The following is a 19,594-nucleotide window of genomic DNA, read 5'->3' as shown; positions in this document are numbered from 1 at the left end:
TGTGACCTGGGTGACTTTGAATAAGTCACTTTTTTTTTTATTAATTTATTTTGATTTATCAACAATCACTTCCATATGCTTTTGAGTTTAAAATTTTTCTCCCACTTCCTCCCCAAGACAGCACACAATCTGAAATAGGTTACACATATACATTCCTATTAAACATATTTTCACATCAGTGACGTTGTAAGTAAAAATTAAAATCAATAGGAGGAGCCACCAGAAAGAGGAAACAAAACTCAACAGAAGAGAAAAAAATAGCAATTCAAATTCCATAGTTCTTTCTTTAGATGTGGATAGCATTTTCTATCATGAGGCCTTTGGAGATGTCTTAGATCCTTGTATTGCCAGGAAGGGTTAAGTTTATCAATATCAGTCATCACACAACATGGCTGTTACTGTGTACAATGTTCTCCTGGTTCTGCTCACTTCACTCAGCATCAAACCATACAAGTTCTTCCAGGTTTTTCTGAAGTCTGCCTGTTCACCATTTCTTATATAGCACAATAGTATTCCATTACATTCATATACCACAACTACATTCCCCAATTGATGGGTATCCTCTCAATTTCCAATTCTTTGCCACCACAAAAAGAGCTGCTATGAATGTTTTTGTACATGTGGATCCTTTTCCCATTTGTATGATCTCTTTGGGATATAGCCCTAGAAGTGCTATTGCTGGGCCAAAGGGTGTGCACATTTTGATAGCCCTTTGGGCATAGTTCCAAATTGCTCTCCAAAATGATTGGGTCATTTCACAACTCCACCAACAATGCATTAGTTGAACACGTCACTTTATTGTTTTATTATTAATAACAATAATGATAATAGGTGGCATTTATATTGTACTTTGAGGTCTGCAAAGTGCTTTACAAATATTATCTCATTTGATTATCACAACAGCCCTGTGAGGTGGGTGCTGTTATTATCCCCATTTACAGATGAGGAGAGTGAATGAGGTATAGGGAGATTGTGTGACTTGCCCAAAGTCCCAAAGCTAGTTAGTGACTGAGGCAGGATCTAAATTCCAGTCTTCTTTATCTCCTGTGCCACCTGTATCCCTCAGTTTGCCTTTCCCTTTCACCATCTAAAATGAGAAGATCTAACTGGATGATCTCTATGGTTCTAAAGTCATGATTCTCTGATTTGCAGAGGTGCCGTTTGCAGGGAACCTCCTTAGAGAAAGAGGCGAGAGGATGAATGAGGTCTTCCTTGGCTCACCCTCTCACTCTTTCACCTCATCTCCTCAGTGTGAATGTGTGGTCCTGGTCACCCTTGGCCCAGGGAGGCCCATTGTGATGGTCATATGGAAGACTTTGTCCCCAGGAAAGGGATCCTGGGAGCTTGGGAGAGGGGCCTACTTGGAGACCCTGAACCCAAACCACACAGCTGGTTCTTCCCTCTTCTTCCCTCATTAGCTACCAGGAGGCACAAAAAAGAACATATTCCAAGCTCAAGAGAAAACTAAGAGCCTCAGTTTCCCCTTCCAAGAATGAGATAATTAGACTAAATGGCCTTTAAGATCCCTTTCTGTTTTAAATCCTCTCATTGTAATGACTTAGAATCTGGAGAACCAGTGGTGGCGGCAGTCAGTAAGCATGATGGGAGGTGGTGATGACCCAGCCTTGACAGAAGGCTGTTGATCATAGGCTAGCTGAGGGAACTTACTGAAGATAGTGGGACCTCTCTTCCTCCACATCAGAGGACCTCCTGGGCTAGCTGAGGGAAGAAGGGGATGCCTTGGGGTGCAAGGTTCATCAAAAGCTGGGGCTTGGGGTCAGAAGACCTGAGTTTGAATTCTGTCCCTGCTGCTTTCTTATCCGAGTCACTAAATTTTTCTAGGCCTTGGTGTCCTAACTGATAACAGCTGGCTGACCCCTAAGGCTCCTTTTAGCTCTGAAGCCTCTGCTGATCCATAAATTAGGGTCAATACCACTTGGGACCACTCACCTCCCAGGGCTTGTGCAGAAGGTAACCTCTTTATAAACCCAAAAGTTTTAGCTCATCCTGAGCCCTGGGCTCCTGGGTTTGACAACTCCATCCTGCGGCCCTTCTTTCTCATGCTGGTGCTAAGGAGGAGGCTGAAGCCCAGTCTTTGCTTGTTCCTTCTTCCCATCTGTCCTAAGTGCTGGCGTCAGCCCCAGGGGCCCTCCTTCTTGGCTCCACATCCCCTGTCCTGGTTGTAACAGAAGTTCTGAACAACCCTTCCTCTTCCTCTAGGCCTGGCCTCTAGCATGGACAACATCCCTGTCCTTGTCATGGGAAGGCGGGGGTGACAGCCAAGCTGCGGGTTTCTGGACACACCAAGCCCAGTCCCTTGTCCCTTTCTCCCGACCTCCAGCCCCCCTAGCCCACCACTAACACAGCTCTCAGCCAAGGCTTATAGCATCCCTTGCATAAAGTCATTCCTTCCCCCCTCCCCAATTCCAGTGGGAAAGCTGAGCTAATGAGCCACTGCTGGGGACAGAAGTGGAGAGCTGATGGGCTTGGATGTGGGGCTCCTGTCATAAGCTTTCAGGGGATGGGAGGAACTTTAGAGAACCTCTGCTGTGGCTCCCAAGGAGAGAAGAAGAAGGGCCAGGATGAGAGAAGCAAGGAGAGAAGGGATGTGAGTTAGCAGGAGGGTGCAAGAGGGAGAAGCTTGCCCCCACCCCTCTTCCTGCCTTTCTTTGTGAAGCAGCAGGAGGGAGGCCACTGAACTCCCTCCTACATTTATCTTAAAGCCTGTGCACATCACCACCGAGCCAGGCCAAGCTTAGCTTTGTCATTAAATCCCCAGGTCATCATCTGGGGCTCAGGACAGTGTGGGTGGGCCTAGCACAAATAGTCTCTAGGCTGGGGTTGTGTCGTGCTCCAGCCCCTCCTCCCCTCGAGCCAGGCTGGCCAAGGCTCAGCAGTGGAGGGGAGGGCCCAGCCTGCAGGGGCTGTCGGTACATTCTGCCCTTCTGTATTCTCTAGAGATCTAGAGGGCATGAAGTCCATCCCCCAGATTCCAAGCAGCTGTGCCAGGTTAGGCCCACAGGCCAGAGGAGAGTCCTAGGGGGTTAGAGCAGTAAGGAGTGGACCCTGGTGGCCATCCAGTCCCACCTCCTCAGAGAAGCTCAGTAACTGGCAAAGGGTCCCACAACAGTTAGGTCAACACAGGGGGAACTTGTCCAGGTCCTCTGACTCCAAACCCAGTGTTCCTTCCACTGCACTTAGAGAGGGTGACAGGTCTCCTCCCACCTACTCTCCTCAGCCATCCTAGCATTCTGTGCCCTAGCAAAGGCCAGGGAGGGACTTCCTCTTCCCTGGAGGAAGTCTTTGTGAAGGCCAGATATAATTCTATCTTTGCCTTCATAATAGTTCACGTTTCTGGAACACTTTTCTCACAATTTGGAGCATGGTGATCCCTATTTTACAGATGAGGAAACTGAGACCTTGAGAAGGGAAATGGATTGCCAGGGTCACACAGTTAGTAAATAGAAGAGCCAGGATTTGAACCCATTTCTTCCATTTCCAAGTCTTCTTTTTTTGTCCATGCTCTGATGCCTCTTTTTTCCTTCAGGGAGTAGGGGTGGGTCGTGTACTGCCCTACCTTTCATATTTAGGTGGTGATCACCTGCATAATAGAGCAGTGCGCGCACACACACGCACACACACACAGCCGTTCATGGCATTCACAGTACCCTGTGCCTGTAGTTCTAAGGAAGGCTGCTTCTTTCTGTCTTCATATCACACTGCTGCTGAGCACATGAGGACACCCATGTTTCCAAAAGCGGCAAAAGGTAGCCTGGGATATTCAGTTGTCACAGAGGCTTCCCAGAAGGACAAGTAGACTGGGACGTTCAGTTCAGTAGTGAAAAATGCTCCAGGTTTGGAATCATTGGGTCTGGGTGGGAGACCTGATGCTATCACTGACTAGCTGTGTTAACCCAATGCAAGTCATTTTGTCTCTGAACCTTATCTTCACAAACAAGGACAGTTTGTAAACTTCAGAGCACAGGAAATGAGAGCCCATGTCAATAACAATAAGTGTGCTCTCGCTTGTGCGCGCACACACACGCACACGGCAGGCTGGGGGGTATTAGGGAGTGGGCCTAAACCCTAAACCATCTATGCCCCATCTCTACAGGACAAGTGACCAGGAGTTATGCCCAAAGAGATTCCTTTGGGCCACATGAGCAGGGTGAGGTCAGGGACATTTGGTGGAATAACAGACCCTATCATATTAGAGCCTGAATCAGAACTGCCTTACCTGTTAGTATATGGTGGGTGGGCCAGCCTCCTAGGCCTCTTGACCGAGCTGCTAGTGTTTCTGACCCAGAGGGCTCTCGGAATTCATTGGATTTAGAGCTGGAAAGGAGCCTTTGACATGATCACATCCAACCCACCTATTTTACAGATTGGGAAAGTGAGGCTGAGGGAGAGGAAAGGACTTGCTCAAGGTGACACAGTGAATGGCAGGGCCCGGACTGGCCTCCAGATGTCCTGACTCTTTGTCCAGAGCACTTTGCCCTGTAGTGCTATCTTACTAGCCTTTTGTCCTTTGTTTGGCTCCCTGCCCCCACTCCAGGCATCTGCACACAGTAGGGACTGGCAAAGGCTGATTGCCAGCCTGGTTGGAACATCAAGTGCTCCAGCCAGGCTTGCTTCCTGCACAGCCTCCACCCAGCAGCTGTTGCCTGTAAGGTGTTTTGCCGCTAATGAGAGAGGAGCTTTGTTAATTATCGGGTAAAAGGGAGCTGAGGCCCTAGGGAACAGGTGTCGGCACCACCTCCTCCCGTGAGGCCCCCAGCTCCTCGGCTGTGATGGGGCTGTCAGTTCCCTGGGAAGGCCAGCATGCATCGGCCCACCCTGCTGTTGGAAGAAGGTGGGGCTGGGGTGGGGAGAGATTCTGTGTCTGGGAAACTCTGAGCTGCTAATTGCCAGATTACAGCCTGGAGAATTCCCTGATTAGCCCAGCTAATGGCTCAGAGGCAGCCTGTTTGTTCTAACCCAATTATATGCTAGAGATGACATGGCAGAGACCTAGCTGAAGCCTGGCTTCCCTCAAAGCAGAAGGACTACCTGGCTCCCGTCCTCTTTGGCCCATGCGTGCCATCCTTGGCTGAGTCTCTACGATTGGCCCTCCCCCAAAGAGAGACTAGGAAAGTAGAACAAATTCATGAGAGGTAGGACGAGATAGGAGAAAGAATGCTGGGCCTGAAGTCAGAAGAGCAGGGTTGAGTTTCAATTCTTACACTTCCTAAGCTGTGACAAATCACTATCCCTCTCTGAGCCAGAATGTCCCCCTCTGTAAAATGAGGATAATTGTACTCAAGCTGCCTCCTTCACCAGGTTGTGGTGAGGGAAGTGCTTGGTCAGCCCTAAAGCACTGTAGAAAAGCAAGCTACTGTTCTTACTTAAGGTGCAGCATATTGCTGATAAAAGGCTGGGCTTGGAATCTGGAGGACTTGAATTCAAGTCCTGCTTCTGACAGACTAGCTGTGTGACCTTCAGTACCCCAAGCAGCTCTGGGACTGTCCGTAACAGATGAGCTGCCCATTTGCATCTGCTGAAGGAGTTTTCAATATAACAACCACAGATCCAGATTAAAAAAAAAAAAGTTCCTCTTTCAGCAAACATTTCCCCAGCACTTGGGCAGGTCGAGTCAACTCCTTTGGATCTCATTTTCCTCAGCTTAAAATGGTGGGCGTAGGAGGACTGGTGGTAATGGCCCCTGCCCCATCTCCCTCTCAGGGCATGGCCAGGATCCAGGAAGATCATCGATGTGAATGGGCTTTGAAAACCATGCTCAGGCTTTTCAAGTGAGGGGTGATGTTAGTTGTTTGGAGCAAAAACCAGAGGATTTTGATAGGTGAGGCTGGTGACCCACAATACAGTGTATTTGGTGAGGGGAAGGAGGGGCTCTGGGTTTGGGTGAATACATGTATAGGGCCTGAGCATACAGGGAGCAAATAGGTAGGTTGAATGCTGGGTTTCTCTTGTGTTTCTGGACAGGCCTCCCCAGGTCCTTCCTTCCTAACCCCGTCCCTCTTTTCGCCCCACCCAGCTATCTAAATGACCTGGAAAGGATATCTCGGTCAGACTACATCCCCACCCAGCAGGATGTGCTGAGAACCCGAGTGAAGACCACTGGCATTGTGGAGACTCATTTCACCTTCAAGGATCTGCACTTCAAGTAAGTTGGTAAAACCAGGGAAGGACAAAGCACAAAAGAAAGCTTTCAACCGATATCTTTGATATGAAAAATGTTAACTAAAATCTTAGCAGCAGACCTTTTGTGTAGTACTGGGGCATCTCAGTCTGAGTATACTGAAGGGCCAGAAGTAGAATCACAGGGATACAGATGGAGTGCACACAGGGACCCAGGAGGCCATCAAGTCCATTTTACAGATGGGGAGAGGGAAGCCCAGAGAGGTTGAGTGATTGCCAAGGTCGCACAGATAGTCAGTGGCAGAACCAGAATGTGACCCTAGGCTCTTAGACTTCTGATCCTGCCTAGCCTCTGGCCCCACCTCCGGCCTGCCAGGCTTCAAACCTTCACTGGGTTCTGTGATCCCCACCCTTCCCCCTTTGTCAGGGCAGGTGAGTGAGAGAGAGGTGGTTGTCTCCACTGGGTGAGTGTTGCTCAGCACAGAGGAAGATGAAATGACCCACCTCAGAAAGCTGAATGGCCCTAGTCCAGGACAGTCAACATTTATTAAGCACCTACTGCATTCAGAGCACAAGGTAGGGGCTGACAAGAAACAAAACTTCGTAAAAGAGAGAAACCATGTGGTAAAGTAGATAAGGGTTGTCCTCAGAGCCAGAGCGACCTAGGTTCAAATCCCACTTTTTTTGTTTGTTTGTTTTTGTTAAGCAATGGGGTTAAGTGACCTGCCCAGGGTCACACAGCTAGTAAGTGTTATGTGTCTGAGGCCGGATTTGAATTCAGGTCCTCCTGACTCCAGGTCCAGTGCTCTATCCACTGTGCCACCTAGCTGCCCTCAAATCCCACTTCTGACGTGTACTGGCCTAGTGGGCTGTCACCAGTGTGCAAGGGTAGAGGGAATTTCCTCACCTAAGCTCTATACACTAATAAAATCACAGGTCTAGGCCCAAATGAAACATGGCAAGCACTTCCCTAGCTCTTTAAGGTTTGCCGAGCACTATGTGTACATCATCTCCTAGGTCCTCTCAGTAATCCTATGAGGCTGGTAGTATTATCATCCCCATTTTACAGATGAAGAAATAGAGGCTGAGACAAGTGGTTACCCAAGGTCACACACCTAGTGTCTTAGGCAAGATTCCTGGCTCCAAAGCCAGCACTTTACTACCTCCAGATAAGACAAAGTCCCTGCCCTCATGGTGCTTATAATCTGGGAGGATGATAAACAGCAAGATCGCTATATAAGTGTGTGTAGAGAAGGGTGCCAACAAAGAGCTTGTCATCTGAGGTCCTGGTCTTTGGGGAGCAGAGGGATCTTGTCTTCTGAGAGGAGCTAGCTTTGGAATCAGGCTTTCAAAAAGGGTGGGTAGGGATTCCACAGTGAATGAGGAATGGGCACAATCTGATAAAGGCCTGCAGGTGTAGGGCACTCTCGTGGTGCCTTTTCCATCCTGTGCCAAACATTTCCCACATGTCTCAAGGCCCTTGATGAGGAAGACATGGGATTACATTGGCCAAACTCTTTTTTCTAGATGGAGTTTGCTCACAGATGTCCAAAGGAGAGCTAGGGGCTGTTCTTTGTTAGGTAGCCCTGGAGAAGTAGCATAGAATCAGGGCTTAGCTCTAGAAGAGACTTTAGATGTTATCAAGTCCATCCTTCCCTCGTCTTACAGGTGGGGAAACTGAGCCACAGAGTGAGAAAGGTGGTTGTTGCTCAGAGTCACAAGGTAGTGAGCAGCCGTGACAGGATTCAGACCACGTCCTGAGAGAAAGGGCACCCCCCATTTTCCAGAGTTCTGTCCCCAGCCCTCCGGAGAAGGCGACCTGGCCAAATCCCCCACTCCGGGGGTCGTGCTCCCGAGGCTTTCTCAAGTCCCAGATCTGGCAGAGAGTCACAACATCAGCAGCAGCTCCGGCCAGCATGCACTTGCTGTGTGACTGGGCAATGCCCTCTCCATCCCTGGGCCTCAGTTTCCACATCTGCATATGGAGGGAATTGGATTAAATGATCTCTCAGGGCCCTCCCAGCTCCACCAGGGTTCTCCCTCTATTTTTTCCCCTGAAGAAGAGAGAGTATTTTCCAAACTCTCATCACCTCCAAAACTCACTATGGGGGCATCTTCGTAACTGCTAAAAATCTTCTGAGGGAACACCACACAGAAAGCTATAATAGGTCAGGCAGAAAAGTATATGCTCCATTCAGCCCTCTCTGAGCCTGCCTCAGCGGGCAGGGGGTGGAAGGAGTCAGTGGTTAAGGGGAAGAGGGGTGGGGTGTTTGCCCTTATGGAGGCCAGGAGAACTGGGCCTGCCAGGAGTGGGGACCAGTATCAGCAAGGACTGAGGAGCTGTCCTCTGACCCCTCAAACAAAGCTATCTGGGACTCAGTTTCCCATCACTTCCTCTATTGAGGCTGGTAATTAGAGAACAGTACAATGCTCAGTAGAGAATCCCATGATATCAGAGGTGGGAGAGACTTTAAAGATCTGTCATCCAGCTTTTCCCTCCATTTTACAGATGAGGAAATTAAGGCCCTCAGAGGGGAGAGGAACTTGCCCATTCCCACATAGTAAGTCACTGGCCGAGGCAGGACCGGAACCCCTGCGCTCAAGGGAAAGGGACATGGTCCTAGGTACTGGCAAGTTGGAGGGTGAGCTGGGCACAGCTGTGTGCTGGGGCCCTGCTGGCCAGGGAGAAGGGGCAAGGCCCGGCCTGGGAGGACTCATAACAGCACATTACAGTGTACTGAGCATGAAGTAGATAATATGACCATGATGGATTGCTCCCGTTTTGCAGACGAGGAGTAGAGAGTAAAGGGAGGAATAAGACTTGGGGCCTGGAATCCTGACTTAAATCCTGGCTCACATCCTTGCTGGTGGTGTGGCCTCGAGAGCTTCAGTTTTGCATCTGTAAAATGGGGTTGATCAGGGGCAGCTAGGTGGCGCAGTGGATAGAGCACCAGTCCTGAAGTCAGGAGGACCTGAGTTCAAATCCGGCCTCAGCCAAACACTTGACACTTACTAGCTGTGTGACCCTGGGCAAGTCACTTAACCCCAATTGCCTAAAAAAAAAAAATAAGTAAATAAATAAAATGGGGATGATCACCCTTAGACCACCTCCCTCCAAGGTCTGCTCAGGGGTTTTGCAAGCCTGAAAGTGCTAAAAATCTCAAAAGGAGTCAGCACCACTGTCGTCATCCTTAATAAGCTCCCAGGCAGATTCCCCCTGGCCAGACAGAAAGGGAAATCTTCATACCACGGGGGCAGTTCCACTCCCAGTATCACATGTCCCCTGCTTCTCTGTGGGCTGGCAGCTGTGAGAAGCTGTGGCCTGCCTTAGCTGTCCCCCAGGACGAATGCTAGGGAGGTCATGCGGCTGAAACCCAGGGGTGGCCCTGAGAGCGCTGTCACGGTGAAGGGGAGGGAGCCACAAGACCAGTCAGCAGGAGAGGCCAGGGCTGCCTCAGGCACTAACTCATCCAGCTTAGAGCCAGTAGGGATCCAAGAATGGGGCGGGGGTGGAGGGGGAGAGACTGAAGATCAAGTAGTCCAGCGCCCTCGTTTGGTGATGGCCAGAGAGAGGAAGGGGCTTGGCCAGAACTCACCACCTAGGACCAGGGACCTTTCCACGTGTAGACCTGGGAGAGCTCATTCATTGCAGGCCTCAGACCACTTTGCCCCATACGAGCACTCAGAACGAAGCTTAACTCCCCGTGCTCAGACCCATAGCCCTCTTAGGCCTGGGGCAGCCGAGAGGGAGTGGGAAAGCGGCAGACTTGGGATGTGCTCTGCCCAGTCCCAAAGTAGAGGCTGGAATTCCATCCTCATCTGCCCCTGGGATCGGAAGGTGCTAACTGAGCATAATTAATCCCACTTAGATACCCCTTTATAACTTAGAGAGGACTGAGCAGTTTGGGCCTGGCCTCAGTGTCCCCCTTTAGCAGAGGCCAGCTAGTGACCACGGCATGTCATTGACCTTTCCTGGGCCTTCTGTAAAAGGGGGGTAATAAAAGGAGCCTCAAAGGGCTGTTGTCACACACACACACACACACACACACCCAGCACCCATATATTACAAAGAAGGGCACGCAATAAGGCTCGGTGGACAGAACTTAGCCTGGGCAGGGGGATGACAGGTTCTGACACGGCTGTCAGTGCCCATGACATTCCACTGGTTCTCTTGGCCCCAGAAGACAGCACTAGTGAGAAAGATTGGGTCTCCAGGTAAGGAAAACTTCCTAGCATTGAAACCCGTCCGACAGGAGGCCAGGCTGCCTGGGATTTCCTCGGCACCTCATCCCTGGCTACATTGGGTGGAGGCTGCCTCACTACTTGCTGCGGGCCCAGGACGGTCAGACTAGATGCCGTCTGAGATTCTGAAAGAGACTTGCCAAAGGTCACAGGACCAAGCAGGGTAGGAGCCAGAAAGGAATCTCGTTTCCTTCCAGTGCCAAAGTTGGGGCTGGGGGAAGCGAGGCAGCTCCACCAGCACAAGCCACAGGCTGACCGGAATCCTCGGTGTTTGCAGGATGTTTGATGTGGGCGGGCAGAGATCTGAGCGAAAGAAGTGGATTCACTGTTTTGAGGGCGTGACGGCCATCATCTTCTGTGTGGCCCTGAGCGCCTATGACCTGGTCCTGGCTGAAGATGAGGAGATGGTAAGGTGCCACCCCTTCCCTCCACCACCACCCCAGTGCTCCCCACGAAGGCTTCAGGCACATGGGATTGACCCCCCTCATACACACCAATGCTTTGTGGGAGGTGGTGAGGTAAAGGGGAGGGGGAGGGGGAGGGTCATTGGAAAGGAAGGAGTAAGAAGTCAGGCCTTGGAGACCAGGACGGGGGAAACAAAGCATCCCTTCCTTCTGCCCTAAGGAACCCTCAGTCTCTAGATGAAACTTTCTCACTGACAGCAGAAAAGTCTAATTACAGAAGGAGTTGTGGGGGGATAGGTTAGAAAATATGGTGGGAAAGTTGCCTGGGGGATATGGATGGCCGTTGGGCTGGGACATAGGAAGAGGAAGGAGGCCTTGCAGCTACAGCATTGCTGCTCTGCCTTGGATCGGGCCAAGATTTTATCCCCGCAGGCCTCTTCTCTCCTCCCCCTCTCCAAAAGGCTGAGTGGATTTCTCTAGTAACAAAGGGGCCTCAGTTTCCCACTTATACCCGCTGCTGTCTCCCTGCTCCTTCATCAGCCCCAGTGGCTTCCAGAAAGGGCTCAGCTGGCAAACTAGCAAACAAATCCAGCACTAGGAGTGGTGGGCAGCAGTGGCAGTGCCCAAACTCCATTTACTGAGCTCTGGTTTCCCTCCATCGCTGACCCTTCAGCCCACTGCCCACCTGTGGCTGGGGCTGTGCCCAGAAGGGGACCTCTTCTGGCCCATGGCAGGTGGGATGAGGTGGGCTCTAGTGTGGTACATCTCACTGCCTCCATATTCTGCCTCCTACGCTTTGGGGCTAGGAAGAGCAGTTCCTGTGTACCACTCTCTCCCACCCTGGAGCCTGAGGCCCAGGACACGGTCCCAAATTCTGGGGACTCCCTGCTTCTTCCTGCCCCTCCGCTGACCTTCTTTCTTTGTTCTGCCTCCCCTAGAATCGAATGCACGAGAGCATGAAGCTTTTTGATAGCATTTGTAACAACAAGTGGTTCACAGACACCTCCATCATCCTTTTCCTCAATAAGAAGGACCTGTTTGAAGAGAAGATCACTCACAGCCCCCTCACCATCTGCTTTCCTGAGTATTCAGGTAGGAGACCTGGCTAGAGAAAGGGAGGAGGAGCATTGCCGTCTGCTTCCCCAGGTGCCGAGCAGGCTGGGGAGACCTCTCCATCTGCTTCGCTGAATCCCTGGAGGGAGCGGGGAGAGGCACGCGGGCCAGGTTTCACAGCTCCCGAGGTGACCCTCCCACGGTGCACAGGGAGGACACTCTGTTCTGTAGCCTCTCCATCCAGGGCCAGCTTCCTTTTTCCCTGGACAGGGGAACACTAGGGAGGGGTCGGGCTGAAGGCAAGTCAGTGAGACCCCCACTGGACACCACTGGGCCAGAGAAGGTAGAGAGAGGATTGTCCAGTGATCCAAGGGGGACCCCTGCTGGAAGAGAGGAGAATGACAGCTAGCCCTAAGCCAAGCTCCCCTCACTCCTCCTGCCATAGAAACTGTCCCAGAGGGCAGGGATGGGGTCCTCTGATGGAGGACCCACTATCCTGGGGAGAACCAGCCAGGCTCCTACCAGTGACTAGAAGAGCAGAGAAGGCCGAGGTGGGGAGGATGGTGATGGGAAGACTGAACTGTGTGCCAGCTTCCCCTCTCATGCTTGCTGGCCCCCAACCTTGCTGGCAGCAGCTTTCTCACCTGTAAAATGAGGGCGCTAGACTGGATGGCCTCTGGATATCCTCTGGCCCCCAAACCTGTGATCCCTCTTGGCCCCCATTTGTCCTCCTTTTGTAAACACACCTGGGAAAAAACCAGACCCTGGGAAGGAAGGGGCCTTGGCCTGGTGCTCGCCTCCTGCTCTCATCTTCCTTCTGCCCTTCCTTGGCCACCTCCCCAAGTGGCATGGCCACATTTGTCTCTGTACCAGTGTTCCCTCCTTCAGACTGTTGGGCCTGGCCCTGATGCCTTTTCTAGGGTTTTACCGGCCACAGGACAGAAAGATACAGATGAATCACCCCGAAATCTTGTCCTGAGACTCAGCTTCCTGGGGCCGTGGCCCTGGCCTCAGCTGGCTCAGATTGCTCTACCATAACGTAGCATCAGAATTAGAGCTGGAAAGGACTTTGATGACCATCAAGCCCACCTCTAACCCCTTTCCTGAGGAGGAAACTGAGGCTGAGAGAGTTTAAAGGACTTACTCAGGGTCCTACAGCTAGTAAATGTCTGAGGCAGGATTTGAACTCAGATCCTGACTCCCAAGTCTGGCTTTGTACCCACTGTAATACCTGGCTGCCTATTCATTTAGGAGAAAAGCCAATCGGCTTCTCCCTGGCTAAGGCAGGCACAACGAGGTATATATTACAGGGGGAGCTTCTCAGCTCAGTACCCATGTGACCTCAGTGATAACGTCCTTGGGCCTCAGCTTCCTCCTTTGTACAATGAGGGGACCACTGCTCGGCACACAACATGGCACCTAGCAGAGACAGTGTTGGATGGCCTTGAATCCTGTCTGCTGGGGGACCCTGGTCAGTGCAGTTAGCCCGAGGACCTTTTACCTCATCGACAGAGTTGGCACAGTAATAACAACAGCTCTCTGAGGGGTTGTCGTGAGATGATGTATGTGACGTGCTCTGCAAATGTTAAAGCATCCTCTCTTCTGTTTGCAAAGTTGCGTGTACCAAACTCCATGCATCGTTCCAAATAGAAATGAAGAACAGAGGGAGTGAGGGCTTGCATTCAGCAGTCCTTAAGATCCTCTCTGGAAAACACCAGGATGCTGTGGTTGTACAAACATCACACTGGCAGCTCCTCCTGAACTTGAATTCTCTTTCCACCATCTTGTACTTGGGAAGTTAAGTGGCTGGACTCTGTGCATGGTCCGGACCCTCTGTCCTCACCTGCCCCTCCTGGCTTCCTTCAGTCCCACCTTATGGCAGAGGCCTGTCCTGGGGCCTGTCCCACTTCCCTTCTCCCCTCCCTCACAGACCTCTGACACTACCAGGCATTTTAACTATAGAAATGTTCTTTGCCTGTCGTCTCCCCTGTTAGAATGGGAGCTCCTTGAGGGCAAGCACCATGTTTCTGCCTTTCTTTGTATCCCAGGCATAGGGCCTGGCATAGAGTGTGGCTTACTGTGAGCATAGAATACATCTTTGACTGACTTCACAGCATCTTGTTCGTCCGTCCCCTTCCCTCCCCTCACAGGACTCAAGCTCTCAGGCCTCCATCTCTCCTCCACCTGGACTATCATAATAACTTTGTTTGGCCTACTTGGATCTGGTTTTTCTCATGTCCAGTCCATTTTCCACACAGCTCAAATGAATATTTCTAAATTACCAGTGTGGCCATGTCATTCCCCTTCCCAAGAATCCTCTGCGGCTCCCTGCTGCCCCAAGGGCCGAACACGAGCTCTCCGACCTGACGTCGAAGCCCTTTCACTCTGGTTCCCACATAGCCTTCCATACTTACTTCCTGTTCCTCTCCTTCCAGGGCTATACCTTCTAGGTAACCCGGTCTTCCACCCTCTCCTGACATCTCCAGCTTCCAAGCCTTTGCATAGACTGTCCCCACTCTTGGAGTGCCCTCCTATCTGCTGCCTCTTAGAATCCCTAGCATCCTTCAAGGTCCAGCCCAGTTCCAGCCCAAGGTCCAGCCCTCTTACTTTGTCTTACTCAGACTTTTGCTTGATTTTCCCCAGCTCATTAGTACTCTCTCCCTCTTGAAATTACTTTGAGGCAGCTAGGTAGATTGAGTGCTGGACCCAGAATCAGGAAGACCTGAGTTCAAATCCTGCCTCAGACACTTACTAACTCTGTGACTCTGGGCAAGTCACTTAACCTCCCCCGGCCTCAATTTCTGCATCTGTAAAATGGGGACAATAACAGCACCTTCCTCACCAGGCTATCGTGAACATCAAATGAGGTAATATATATAAAGTGCCTTGTGAACTAAAGCTCTATATAAATGCTCCCTGTTATCATCATCATCACTGCATACATATCATTTCCCCATCTTCCACCTCCAGGAGCATGTAATTCCTTGACAAGAGGAGCCATTTTTCATTTTCACTTTTGTACCCCAGGGCCTTGCACTCTTCAGGCATTTACTAATGCTTGTTGAATTGATTGAATTGAGGTGCAGTCGGCTCTACAGGTGACATCTCCATTCCACAGATGGAGAAAGTGAGCTGAGAAAAGCCGTGAGTCCTTGGCAGAGGTCACATAGCCAGTAAGTTTCAGAGGCTGGATGTAGACCAGGCTGTCTCCTGGCTCCAAGTCTGGTGCTTGTTCCAGTGGATTATGGTGCCAAGGACATGACCCAAGGACCCTGCCCTAGAGAAAGCCTTCCAAGTTGTGATCAGACCGTGAAGGACTATTCTCTGGACATGGCCTTTCAGCAGGTCAGAATTGGCCTCCCTGGAATTTTATCTAGCCCACATCTCTTTGTCTGGGCCACTTTGGTAAATGCTCTGTGGAAACCCTAGAAACGGAGGCAGAAAAGGAAATAAAATTCATCTCTTAGAATTGGGAGTTTGATTTTTGGACCCCAAGTATAAAATTGCATTTATCCCCACCCATTAAAACCCCTTTGTGATTGGTCACCACTTCCTCTCCTAGATGTCCATTCACTCACCATCCCTTTAGGAGCTAACACATTCCCAGATTGCATCAAGGATCCACATACTTAGTTGACAAATTCTGCTCCTCCGCCTTTTTTGATCATGAGGGCAGCCTCTGCCCCACTCTCATTCTGTAACACGTCTCATATTCTCCGTGATCTTTCCAAGCTCACTGGCGGAGATTCAGTCATCATGTCTGCCCGTCCTCTCAGTATCCAGAGGTAGCGATTTTCTGGACCAGACGACTTAGGCTCCCAAAGAGTCTTTAGACACTCTGATCTCCCACTTTTGTTCATTCTTTCTCTGTCCAGAGATGACTTTCCTAGGTAGAGAAAACAGTAGCAATGTAAGCATCCTCTTTGGCATTCGTCTGCATCGTCCCATCCAGCCTGAGCAGCGGCCCTGTTCTTTCTGTGAGCCTTCTCTTTTCCCCGGTATAACTAGAACGTTGTTCTCTTTGTCTGTCTTCTCCGGCCTTGTTTTTGTACTCATCCCTTACCTACGCTTGCTTACACATTCAGCACAAGTCCTTTTAAGTGGGCAGGGGCGTTCCCTCTGTATCCACATCAGATTCTTTAGACAATTCCCCTTTTTCCTTATCAGAGTTATTTTTCCCTGTTTATTCTCTCTACCATGGGTGAGGCCAGAGGTATCCTCTGAGTTGTCTCTGGCCCTTGGTCCTGGTGAACTGGAGACAGAGCTTAGCCTCCGAGAGCTAAAGAGGCAGCGGGGCTTGGACTGGATCTGGAAAGTAACAGTCCTGGGAGTCACAGAGCTGGTAGCAAGGGTGGCCAGCGGCCGCCCCCGTGGCCCTTTTCTTCACCACACGATATCCCCATCTCTCCCCAGGGGCAAACAAGTATGATGAGGCTGCCAGTTACATCCAGAGCAAATTCGAGGACCTGAACAAGAGGAAGGACACCAAGGAAATCTACACGCACTTCACATGCGCCACCGACACCAAGAACGTGCAGTTCGTGTTTGACGCCGTCACCGACGTCATCATCAAAAACAACCTGAAGGACTGCGGCCTCTTCTGAGCAGGTGGCCGAGGGCTGGCGGGCGGGAGGCGAGAACCAGGGAGGGAAGAGACAGGACGGGACAGAATGGGGGAAGCATGGAGCGCACACTGCGAGGATGACTGCGGCTGCCATTCCGGGGGAGGCAGGGCCCTGACCTCAGGAAGTCTTCTGTCTAAAGAGGAGGGGGGACAAGCTAGGGGCAAGGGCTGTCTCACACACAGACATACACGTTTGGAGGCAGTTTTAAAAGTGCAAGGCATTTTGAGTAAGGCAGGAAGGCTGACTAGAATTGAAGTCCAGACTGGGCCCTCCCTCCACTGGGGGGCCCTAGCAACAGGGGGCTGGCTGTAGACACAACTAGAGGAGGGGCTGCTGGCTGCCTTCTCACCACCCCCAGGCCCTCAGAAAACCTGGTAACCAGGCAACTGCAGACTGGTTTCTAAGCCCGCAGCCAGGGCCTTGATGGATGGGAAGGGTCATTGTTCTGAGGGCTGAGACGGCCAGAAGGAAGGAGATGCTGAGACAGAGAAGTCTGCAGTGAGAACCTCCCGCTTGGGGGCAGGGGGCGGCATGGGGAGGCATGGAGCATCCAGGAGACAGTGACCCAGCCTGAAGGCCGAGGAGAGCAGGGCAGAACCACCTGGACCATGGCTGTGTGGCCCCACCCCCCAGGGCTCCAGTGATCTCTCTCTCTCCTCCCAGCAGGACCGCTCAAGCTGCTCAGTCTCTGAGCAGGAGGAAGATGCAGACAGGACCAAGGAAGGAAGGATGCACCATCATAGCGACTTCAACTTCTCTCCCCAGTCTCCTCCCTTCTCCCTCTGTTTCCATGTTTTGGTTTCTCCCCCACCTAACAAAGAGACTTTGATGAAGAGTGGAAGGCAAGAGGCCCCTGAGGTTTGGATCTGAGCCTGCCCGGCCCAGCCCAGCAGCTGTGAGGAACCTCCTGCCTCCCTAACCCTGCCCCCTCCCCAGCCCTCCCACTGCAGCAGTCCCTTCATCAGCTCCACCCTGGGCTGCATCCTGGTTTCTCTTCTATTTTATTCTGTGTTGGGGGGCGGGGGGTGTCGGTCTTTCTGAAACTTGGGTTTGTGGTAAAGGAAACCCTGTATTTCTCTGGCCAATACTGTTGGCACCTCTGCCTTGCCAGGATCCCCCCCCCCAGCCCATCCCCTGGCCCATGTTTACGGCCCCCTGGGCCCTGCATTCGCAGGAAGTCCCTCGACAGCTGTGCCCCTTCCCTCCCAGGCTGGCCCAGCCCCCTCAGGGCCACGGGGAGCCCTTCCAGGATAAAGCACAAAGCCACCCTGAACAGGAGGTGACACCGATGACAACATTCCTTAGCCCAGAAGTCCCAAAGCTCCTTTCTGTTTTTCTTGGGCCTTTTGTGTGTGTGTTTTTTTTAAATATAAAACAAAACTTTAGGGACCTTTTTAGAGAAGACTATTTAAAACTGTCCTGTACTAAATGGCTGAGTCGTCCTGATCTGTGCTGGATCACCTCCTCCAGGGGAGCCCGTGCCTTGGCTGTCTGTCTGTTTACATCTGTCTATCTCATTGCTTGCTCTGGCCCTGGGGGCCGTTGGGGAGGGCTTCGCCTGTGTTCCGTACCCACCGATGATGGGACGGCAGCCTCTCCAGCCACCCAAAGCCTCATCTCCCTCCCCCTCTTCCTTTTCTTCTCCATTCCAGTTCCACCCCCCATCCCCCCAACAAAGGTTTCCAAAGGGCTAAGTCTTGAGTCAACTGCCAACGTCACCAGGGGCTTCTCCTCATCTCCCACTCCCACCAGCCCTGCCTCCGTCCCTCTTCGGCAGCTCTCCCGATAGCTCTATTAACTGTAGCTCCTTAGCTCTAACGATAGGAAGGGCCACTGCCATGAGGGCTCCCATCTTCATCCCTCATCCCAACCCCCTGAACCCTGCCCCAGGCCCCAGAGTCAACAGCATCGGATGCCTCCTCGCTTTTTTCACACGTTTTATCAAATTGTTCACCTGGTTTGAAATAATAAAATGTAGAAAGAAAAAATCCCACCTGCTCCAAGCCTTCCTCCTTTGTCTTCCCTGATGTGGCTGGGGGGGGTCTCCAGGCTCTAGCCTCTGACTTGAGTTCCCCGGACTCCTCTGCACCGGCCTGGGGCACTGGGAGGGCATCCTGTCCTGGGACAGTGAGGGGCGCTGGTCCACGCCCGTTCTGGACAGGCACTGGTGGTGTGCAGTGGGAAGTTGGCCTCTGGGCCAGAGCATTCCCAGCCATATTCCTCCCCATGCATTCATACACACTTCCCTCCAACAGTTCATTTACAGCTGAGGGGGTGAGAGGCAATGGAGCAGGGAGGGAATCCAAACAGTGTGCTGGAATCAGGTGATGGGTCGGCAGCATGCCACGCCGCCACTCAGCTGTTGGTTTCACCCTGTTCCCATCGCCTGGTAAGGACTCCCGGGAGGGAGTGGAGTGTTGGGGGGTTGCCTGGGCACAAAGCCCAAACTGGGATTTGGTTGCTACTTCTCTGCCTCACTTTCCCCTATTGGTATAATAAATATATAGGAGAGTTCACTCCTTCCTTAAGTAGCCTGTTTCATGTTCAGACAATTCTTTATTTTAGTCAAAATCTGCCCACTTCATTGGGCTTAATTCTGCCCCTAAAGGCCACAAAATACATCTAAGAATCTAGATGCCCCCTTCCAACTCTCAAATCCTGTAATTCTTAGTGCATCTGGCTATTGTCTTAGCTCTGGGGCTGCCATATCACACTCCTTGCCCGTGCTGAGCATGAAGACACCTAACTACACATCTTCCGGAACAACTGTTGTCCAGCCATACTTGTACTTGTGAAATTCTTTGAACCCAAATATAAGACTTTACATGTATCACTATTAAATTTAATCTTACTATATTTAACAGTGTCCTAGCACATTGAGATACTTTGGGGACTAGATTCTTATCCAATGTGATAGCTATCCCTAATAGTTTTGTATCATTGAAAAATTTGATAAACATTCCATCTATACCCTTATACTTTTTTTTTTTTTTGCTTAGGCAATCTGGGTTAAGTGACTTGCCCAGGGTCACATAGCTAGTAATGGGCAAGTGTCTGAGACCAGATTTGAACTCAGGTGCTCCTGACTCCAAGGCTGGAGCTTTATTCACTGTGCCACCTAGCTGCCCCATA

General features: G+C 51.3%; 1 protein-coding gene across 2 annotated transcripts in view; it reads left to right on the top strand.

Annotated features, from left to right (window-relative positions):
* GNAI2 (G protein subunit alpha i2) overlaps positions 1 to 18,455 on the top strand; it is a 99,857-nt gene extending 81,402 nt beyond the window's left edge. Inside the window, exons 5-9 of one of the 2 annotated variants that reach the window (XM_027836854.1) lie at positions 6,035 to 6,163; positions 10,658 to 10,787; positions 11,723 to 11,876; positions 16,251 to 16,445; positions 17,129 to 18,455. In XM_027836854.1, coding sequence (XP_027692655.1) covers positions 6,035 to 6,163; positions 10,658 to 10,787; positions 11,723 to 11,876; positions 16,251 to 16,441 — 604 coding nt within the window. In that variant the 3' untranslated portion in view covers positions 16,442 to 16,445; positions 17,129 to 18,455. Of the gene's footprint in view, positions 1 to 6,034; positions 6,164 to 10,657; positions 10,788 to 11,722; positions 11,877 to 16,250; positions 16,446 to 17,125 lie in introns of both variants that reach the window. The other variant, XM_027836855.1, reaches the window with a different exon arrangement.
* The last annotated feature ends 1,139 nt before the right edge of the window (positions 18,456 to 19,594 follow it).

Source organism: Vombatus ursinus, unplaced genomic scaffold (genome assembly GCF_900497805.2).
Source record: "Vombatus ursinus unplaced genomic scaffold, bare-nosed wombat genome assembly UNPS02014820.1, whole genome shotgun sequence".
NCBI lineage: Eukaryota > Metazoa > Chordata > Mammalia > Diprotodontia > Vombatidae > Vombatus > Vombatus ursinus.
This window is presented reverse-complemented; position numbering and strand designations above follow the sequence as displayed.